Source organism: Akebia trifoliata, unplaced genomic scaffold (assembly GCF_017979445.1).
Source record: "Akebia trifoliata isolate Shusen 1 unplaced genomic scaffold, ASM1797944v1 Contig01415, whole genome shotgun sequence".
NCBI classification, from domain to species: Eukaryota; Viridiplantae; Streptophyta; class Magnoliopsida; order Ranunculales; family Lardizabalaceae; genus Akebia; species Akebia trifoliata.
Window position 1 is genome coordinate 151,009 of NW_028237693.1, and position 9,072 is coordinate 160,080.

The window sequence follows — 9,072 nt, forward strand, 5'->3', positions numbered from 1 at the left end:
TCAATTTGAGTTAAAAATGTACTAAGACATTGGAACAAAGCACGAGGGGATGCAACATATAAACCTCTTCATTTAAGACACCATGCAAGAAAGCGTTTTTGACATCTAGTTGATGGATTGGCCAACATTGAGAAATAGGCAAGAGAGCACCAAGTGAATGGTCATCATTGGTTTTACAACCGGACTGAATGTGTCAAAGGGTTGTTGATTGTACCCCTTTGCAACAAGATGAGCTTTATGTCTCCTTATGTTCAAGGTTACACATTTTTTTTTGTTTTTGGGTAGTTTTAAAATCTATCTTGATTTTAGGGGGATAGAAGAATCAGAGAAGAAAGAAAAAGAAGAAATTGTAGATCTGTCATGGCAGCTTGTCCTGTTTACAAACAACCCAAGTCATCTCAGTCTCAATAGTTCAAGTTATTAGTAGAATCTTGAAATCATGCCTTCGATATACAAGATATTTATTTGATTGTTCAAAGACGACAATTTTTTTAGCTGTGGTTTTCAGTCTTGGTTTTTCGTCTAGTCTACGGATGATACTGAGATGATTGGACTAGGAAGAAGACAGAACTTTTCCCCATATTTTTCAATAAGTACAAAGAAAAAAAGAATCGGAGGATATTGGACGGGGGTATCTTCTCTTGTTCACGAATGACCAAGATGGTGATAATGGAATGTCACAAGTTTCCCAATGTTGTTTGATCTGAAGGTGGTGATGTATTCCTACATTTTACTCACTCACTACAATTCACAATAGATATTAGAGATCAAGATGACTTGCTAGCATCAACTCAATCCCGTCCCAAGTTTTAAAACCATAGTGATAAAGTCCCTACTTTTATAGGACAATAAGATAAATACTTCTTTCAAGAGAGATCAAACAAATGTTGCAATGTGAGCTAAACTATTCAGGAAAAAAAAAAAACAAAAAACAAAATAAAGATCCTTAGGTTATGATCCATCCGATGAGCCCATCAGTTGGATCCCACCAAAGTCCATCTCCACATGAACCATGAGGGTAGAGTTCCTGTGTCGTTACGAGTCTACACTAACATGCAGACAAACTATGAGTTCCCGTGTTGTTATAATTTTTATTTATTTTTCTCTCCATCTCTTCTCTTTGAGTTCAAAATTATGAACCCCTCACAATCAAATAGATCAAACTACATGTGCTCAAAGGCAAATCATGGTCTTTCTGAAACTCAACCACAACTCTTAAAAGAGAGAGAGAGAGGCAAGTGCACACAAGAAGTTACCTTTTATTACAACCACAACTCAGAAAGCTTTCTGAACCTCTTCATCTACAAGTAAAATCTAAAACTTAGGAGAAATCGATACATCTCATCAAAAGTCAACCAATAATAATCACATAAATAAACACAAAACAGACATACAAACAAACCTCTGGGCAGAAGTTTTTGGATGGTATTAATGTACATGAAATCCACCATCTCTTCCTTCCCTTGTTCATCAGAAACTAGAGGAAAATTCTGGAATTTCGAACTAGATATCTGTCATGCAGAGGTCACTTAGATGCACATCACCTTTGCCATTTCTCTCTGAAACAAGTAGAATTCAACCAATTGTAAGACAATTTTTGTTTGCTCTACTGATTATCCCTTTTTGAATAACAAAGCGGGAGAGGACCACGGTAATCTCGCATTAGAAATTAAATGAAACGGCTTGAAGAAAGTAATACTAAATGAGAAGTAAATGTTTAAGAGATCTCATGTCAAATTAACGACCTCATCCGATGATTGTTAAATACACATTCCCACATTTTTTCCCCTGGTTTTGTCATTTTATTTATGTTGATATGTATTGAAGTACTATAGGATGTATCCAAATAAAGTATATTGTGCTACACAAAATCGTCTTCTTTGAAGATTAGGATAGAATATGATTTGATTAGATTAGGTTTCTTTGTACGAGAATTTGTTTCTATCTCGGATTGGTCTTTTTTTTTATAGTTATGCATAAAGGTTAAATCCACGCTAGGAAGGACTATTTCCTATACAAGCCCTATTAAGGTTCATTGTAATTCAACTAAGAGAATCAATCTGATTCCATTCTTCTTCATTTATCAGTCATAACTTCTATTGAGAGGTCAATCTTGGTCTGTTGTTCTTCTGCAGCAGTACCCCCGTTGTTGCTGGACCTAAATCTTTCCCTTGTTTTTCTATTTGCTTAGGTTTTTTTTTCCTCCTTTAAAATAATAATAATAATAAACTCTACCTTCTTTTGTACTTCTATAAACCCTCATAATCCTTACTTCCACCCATTATCCTACTTCATATTTTGAAGAGATCATGACATACCTGATTTATGGAAGCAAGTGGGATGTGACGATGAAGGATTTCATAGACAGGTTGTGACCACCAGAAGTGCAATGGACATTTTACAACAAAATCAAACATTTTTTAGGGGCTGGAGAGAGAGAATATTCCTTCGGCATTCTCTATTAAAACATCTCATCCCAATAATCTAAGTCAAGCTTAACATTGACCAATGACAGAGCTAAAAATGGAGCCAGCATTGAGTTTGTTAACTGGTCCATTGGAGAGCACATTTTCATATTAAAATCCAACAAATTTCAATCATGGCCAACCAAGGCTCCTACAAGTTGAGTTACTTGCTCCTCCTACTCTTCTACACATTTGGGCATATCATTATCTTTCTCAGGCATACAACTACTATGCAACATCAACAACATGGACCCAACGATCACATTCATTGATTAAGGTATTAGATTTTGTCAAATTCAAATCAATCTTAGATTGCCATGAGTTTGAAGAAAGGCGTTAGACTATCAGTTATAATGCACCGTAATAAAGTGTAATGAGATACAACATATCAATCTAATAAAGATTGGGATGGATCTAATTAGATAAAGGTTAGATTAGATTATGTTTGTTGGAGTTTACTTCTCTTAGGAATTTTTAATACATTCTCTATATAAACCCCTATCAGAGTTCATATAATCTCAATAAAAGAATCAATATAAATTTTTTCTTCCATAAAATGAAAGTGATTAAAGAAATGAGTTTGACCATTCAATCAGTTTGTATCTTGGCATAGAACATGCTTACTTTGATAAACCCTACTTCATTAAAGACTTCTGCTGGCATAGAAGCATATGTGTCATGAGAAAATGGTACGTTAAGCACATATATTGATAAGAAGTGTATATCGTATGATGGTACCATCTGAGGAGAAGATTTAGAAGTTACCGAGGAGAATGAGTATGCTTTCCATTTGCACCATGTTGCACTTGGGATATTGAAGGCTGCTTGCGAGAAGAACCCTGTTTTCCATTTGCACTGGGTAGGGAATGTCGCTTCTTGATGTAAATTTCCTTGTCTTGCAAATCTGGACTAGACCTTGGAGAGTTGTTAGCATTGGCCTTGGCTCTTGCAGACTCTGTCGCTTGCATGTAACTGGGGATCGAATTACTAAAACTGTCTCTTGGCTCCTGATCAAGATGATCGGATCTTGCAGAACCAAATGAATTGCGCCTCATCCCATTTTTTGCATCCTTTGGCAATTGTTCCATACTATGTCTCACAACTGAATCATGGTTTCGATTCAATGAGGATTCCTTGCCTGCTGACTGAGATTTCCGGTTTTGTCCACTTTTATTCAATTTGTTCCTTTTAGCTTTAACTGATGTCTGACTTGATGGTGTCCCATGGGATTCAGGAGCAGTTATATGGCTTCTTGGAGATGCTTCTGGTGATGGTGATGGTGCATGTGCTTGTCCATTAGTTGTGGTGTCTACAGCTACTCCATCAACATACTCGAGCTTCTCTTGTTGAACAGAGACAGAATATAGTGAATTCGAATGTGATGTGGAGGAATTGTTCTTGGCATCAACATATAGATTTCCAATATTAGATGCATTTTCTACAACTTTGGATTCATCTTCTAATTCCCCAAATGCAACTTCGGATCTATCAGGTGAATCAAGTGTGGAAGAAATAGAAAGTTCAGTGCCACATTCCGAACCCCCAAGATGAAATCTTGGATCATAAGTGATCAAGTTCTCGGTCAGGCTGAGTTCCTTGGTTGTCGTAAGAGAATCTGATGGATGTGAAAGGGTGTCCAATTTCACTTCTGCTTCATCTTGATGAGAACCGATTGGCCTACCAGAACTTGCGGCGAAACTCAGCTCTTCAAATTTTGACTGAACAGCAACAAATGCAGGACTACATGACTTTCTTGGCACAAACACAAATTTCTTGCCATCAATCTCCAGCTGTTCATTGGGAGCCTTTTTAATAGTATTATTTTGTTGCTCATTGTCAGCCTCGATATTATTTGAGACAGAATCAAGTACTGTTTGAGGAGAAGCACTTAATTGCATCTCTGTTTGATTCACATTTATATTTGATGAAGTCTCTTTTGGCTTGCTCAAACTGACATCCTCGAGATAAGTCTCCATATCATCATCACTTATTGAAGAGATTGGAAAACTAAACTGAAAATCGAAGTTATCTGCATCGTAAGTGATCAAATTCTCTTCACTCTCAAGTGGCATTGCTGCTTCCCTAATACAAGACTTCAAATCTGCTGCTTCCCCATTCTCTGGACTAATTTGTGGTTGCGGAACGTCAGACGATGATACAGACATCCATCTCTCCAACCATTTCCATGCTGAATCGGATCTTGAAGGATCACATTTAATGTGAATTGGTTTTTTCTTTGGTGCTGATTCCAAGAGCTTTTTCCACAAAGAGATATCCAAATCAGATATAGACAACTCAAAATGATAACGAAGGTCAGATTAAAAAAAAATCAATCACCATACCTGACAAGCGAACCCATTGCTGAGAAATTTCTCCGCACTTGGTCTTGTTCCTGGACTTTCTTTTCCCTGAAATAGGACAGGAGGATCAAGTGGAAACAGCAGCATTTGTTTTCAAAACATATAGGTAGATGGATACTATTATATATCAATAATGACCAAAAAACACGTGCCCATATTCATAATGATGAGAAAAAATAAAACACAATGAATTACTTTATAAAAGCTTTCACAAATCAAGACTCAGAAAGCAAGAGATGGAATTTTTTTTTTTTTTTAAAGAGCTGCTATTGGCACCCCAAACTTTATTTATTACACCCCAATTTCTTAGAATATTTAACACTCCAACTAAAGATTGAAACATACCCTTCAAACATTACAAAGGTTTGGCTCAAATTATAATCTCAACATTACAAAACATTACAACACTCATTTCAAACAATTTCAGTAGCTGTTTACAATAATGATTAGGCTCATATAAAATCCTAAACCCAAAAGATAGAAATCTAGCCAAAAAAATTAAAAAAATAAGAGAGCTTCTATTGCCACCCCAACTTCTACCTATTCTCAATCACTCACTAATTATCTTTACTTTTAATTGGGGTGTAATAAGTAAAAGTTAGGGTGCCAATAGTTGCTCTCATAACTAATTTTCATTACTATTAGTGGACAGGGTAAATCATATATATTCTCAACAAGATGTAATCACAGTAAAGTACTTGGTAGAAAATGTTAGTAATTTAAATAAATAAAAAATTAAAAAAAGCATTACCAAGGGCTCCACACACTGGTTATTTTTCTCATTCCTTGTATCAAACTTTGCTTTTATAACTGAGTCTCCTAATGCTTTTTCAACACGGCGAGCACGAACAAGAGCCTGCATTTTGACAATGGCTTGAATACAACGAAGAGTTCCTACTGCCTGCCTCCTGACTAAATGTCCACGAACAACAGCTTGCAACTTAACTACATTCTTAAGCTTCAAGAGAATTCGGCGAGCCTGGCAAAGTTGATGAAAAGAAGAAAAGTTAATAAAATAAGAGATCTTCTGTGCTAATTCTTTGTTGGTATCATATGAATTGGTGTACTATTAGTAAAAGTTGGCGTGGCAATGAAATATCTCTAAAATAAAATCCATCAGAAAAAAAAAAAGAAGTTTCAGAAACAGAAATTTGGGAATATAAGGTACCAAGTATCCTCGTATAGCAGACTGGATGACAGTGGCAACATTTTCCTCGAGACTGGGATTAATCTTATTGGCATTCTCCAAGGCGGTGGATGAATCAATCTTGCTGTCTCTCTCTGCCGAAATAAAGGTGCCAATCTTACAGTCATTTTCTGTTGCAATTAAGGGATCCAGTACTCCAGAATTCGCTGCAGTTGGCAATGGGTTTACAGAGATTTTCTCAGGAACGGTAGGATTATTCTGTGGATAGAAGTCAATACTCTCCTTATTTCCAATAGATGGTGTTTCTGAGATCATAGTGTTGCTTAGCACGCGATGCCTGGGCGATCTCTTCCGGAAACTCCATTGTCGCTTGTCTGTTGAACCTTTGCTCTGGAATAAAGTTTATATAAAACGGTTAACAAAGGGTACATATTTGGATCTAACCTGTCATTTGTTTCTATTAGAGACTCATTTTTTGAATCTATGAACAAAACATTATCGGAGATGATACATTTTCAATAACTTATGCTTATATATTTTCTATCATCCAATTTACAGCACACGTACATACCAAATGGTGATGAAATGGATAACTACGAATGCTATTGCGTGTGATGGATACTTACGAATGCTATTGCTCACCATGCAATAGTAGCTTCCTATGATCTACTCTCCCAACAGAAACCAAGTATAACTGATAATTTATAATCCGAAACAAACCCTCCAACATGACACTAAGGTCACAAATGTCCAACCAAGAAAAAGTTTTCTTTAAATAAAACTTCATCTACTTAAAGGCACAGAATGCAAGAATTAACCCCTTTTCATCTTAGAGGTTTGTATAGGACTGAAACAAAATAAAAACTCATCACTTAACATCACGATACATATAATGTATCATCAACTCCATAATCAAAAGATCCAAACTGCAATATTTTTGCACGTTCAGCATGAAATCAAAGAAACCAACCATCTCATAGTTGAACAGTGATATTGTCTACTATCTTCACCTCTTCATCTAAAGTCAATCAAACTAAAGAAAAGGAAACAAGAATCTGTATCAGAATTGCACCACTTGCAACTCTAAAACTGATTAGAATGCCATATTCAGATATGCCTCGTCAAGCAACACAAGGAAAGTTCTACAATGCTCAAAGTTCCTACGAAAATACCCATCTTTATATCTTCCGTCAACAAGATGGATGGTAAACCCTTCTTACTAAGTCTAGTAATCCTCCGTGATGCTTCCATAAAGCACTCTATCAAACAATTATGACTAGTAGCCAACAGAAACAGATGATTTAGAGTTTTAGCACTCTATCAAAACAGTGATTCAGCATTAATCAAGGTTCTCCTCTTTAATCATGAGAACTAGTAAGTAACCTCGTAATTACTCCATTTCAAAAAGGTAAAAAAGCAATGCAGATACAAAAATGAAGGATCAGAGTCCTAATCGAACTAAAATGCAAAAATCTGGTCCAAAACCCTTAGAAATTAATCAAAGATAGATACTTCTGTCTGTTTGAGATCATATACCAAAATAAAGAAAATTACAGAAATATACCAAATTGGAATTCAAAACTCCAAAACATTCCACACTCACAATTTTGATTGAGGAAAAAGACTACGCAGATACAAAAATAACAGATCAAAATTTCAAAGTCCTAATTTCACATTATGAGCATTGATCGAACTAAAATGCAAAAATGACGGATCAAAATCCTAATTTCACAGCACCAGCATTTATTGAATTTAAGAGCGAAAATTTGAACAGTAACCAAATAAATTAATCAAAGAGAGATACCACCACCAAAATACAGAAATGTACCAAAATTGGAACTCAAAACTCCAAAACATCCCGCATTCACCATTCCGATTGAGAAAAACAACAAATAACGGATCAAAATCCTAATTTCTTAGTACGAGCATCAATTGAACTAAAACGCAAAAATTTGAACAAAATCCTAATTTCTTAGTACGATTGAACAAAATCATATTTTCTTAGTACGAGCAGTGGTTGAACTAAATCTCGAAAATTTGAACAAAAAACCTTTAAAAAATTAATCAAAGAAAGATACCGCGGTCCTTTTGAGATCATATACCAAAATAAAGCAAATTATTGAAATATAGCAAAATTCGAACTTCGATTGAACAAAAGGCCAACGCATATACAAAAATAATGGATCAAAATCCTAATTTCTTAGTACAAGCATCGATCCAACTAAAACACGAAAATTTGAACTAAACCTAAGAAATTAATCAATTAGAAATACATCCGTCTGCTCGAGATCGTATACCAAAATAAAGAAAATTACAGAAATATATCAAAATTCGAACTCAAAACTCCAAACCGCATTCTAACATTTCAATTGAACAAAAAGATAATGCAGATACCACATTGACCATTTCGATTTCACAAAATCCTAATTTCTTACTACGAGCATCGATCGAACTAAAACACGAAAATTTGAACAAAGACCTTTGAAATTAATCAAATCTAGATACCTCAGTTCGTTGGATATCATCCTCATCAACTGAATCACTCCCGCAAGTAATGATCTTGAAGCAAGAGCTCGTCGACCTCACCATCTCTCTCTCTCTCTCTCTCTCTCTCTCTCTCTCTCTCTCTCTCTCTCTCTCTCTCTCTGTATGTGTGTGAGACCTCACACCGAGAGCTCTGTGTGTGTGTGTGTGTGTGTGTGTGACCTCACACCGAGAGCTTGAGCATTCGGACCTGAACTCACTTCTGAAATTTAGATAAATCCAACTCTTGAGTCCGCCATTTATCGAGTTCTGTTTTTAAAAAAAAAAAAAAACACTTACCATGTGCGATCTTATTTCCTTCCAAACTTAACGCAGTTTTTAAGTATTTTTGAAAAAAAAAAAAAATAATTGGACCGAAGCGGTGGTCCTTATAGGTCCATCCGGATAGACTGTGGTCTGATAATAAATTTTCATTTAAGTTTCAAAAACTGAGGTGGTATGTTGTCCCATCCATTATCATAAAATTCTCCAAATTCTTCTAAAACTTCATCCATGGTCACGTTAAAGCGCAATAAATACGTTTTGAAAATTGAATTTTGTATTGAAAATACCCTTT

General features: G+C 35.5%; 1 protein-coding gene across 4 annotated transcripts; it reads right to left on the minus strand.

Annotated features, from left to right (window-relative positions):
* Positions 1-1,187: 1,187 nt before the first annotated feature.
* On the minus strand, positions 1,188-8,759 carry LOC147380426 (protein IQ-DOMAIN 32-like). Of its 4 annotated transcripts, none has more exons than XR_015175342.1 (7): positions 8,478-8,758; positions 5,994-6,362; positions 5,577-5,804; positions 4,808-4,873; positions 3,231-4,720; positions 1,403-1,559; positions 1,188-1,301 (listed from the first exon to the last, which is right to left on the minus strand). XR_015175342.1 is itself a non-coding variant. In XM_086431724.1 (7 exons), coding segments are annotated over exons 1-7 (2,256 nt in total). In that variant the 5' UTR covers positions 8,592-8,759; the 3' UTR covers positions 1,188-1,540. The 4 variants fall into 4 exon arrangements, 3 of the variants coding, with proteins under 3 accessions (XP_086287850.1, XP_086287849.1, XP_086287848.1); XM_086431724.1 differs by having other exon boundaries at positions 1,188-1,559; positions 8,478-8,560; positions 8,591-8,759; XM_086431723.1 differs by having other exon boundaries at positions 1,188-1,559; positions 8,478-8,560; positions 8,603-8,751.
* Positions 8,760-9,072: the final 313 nt, after the last annotated feature.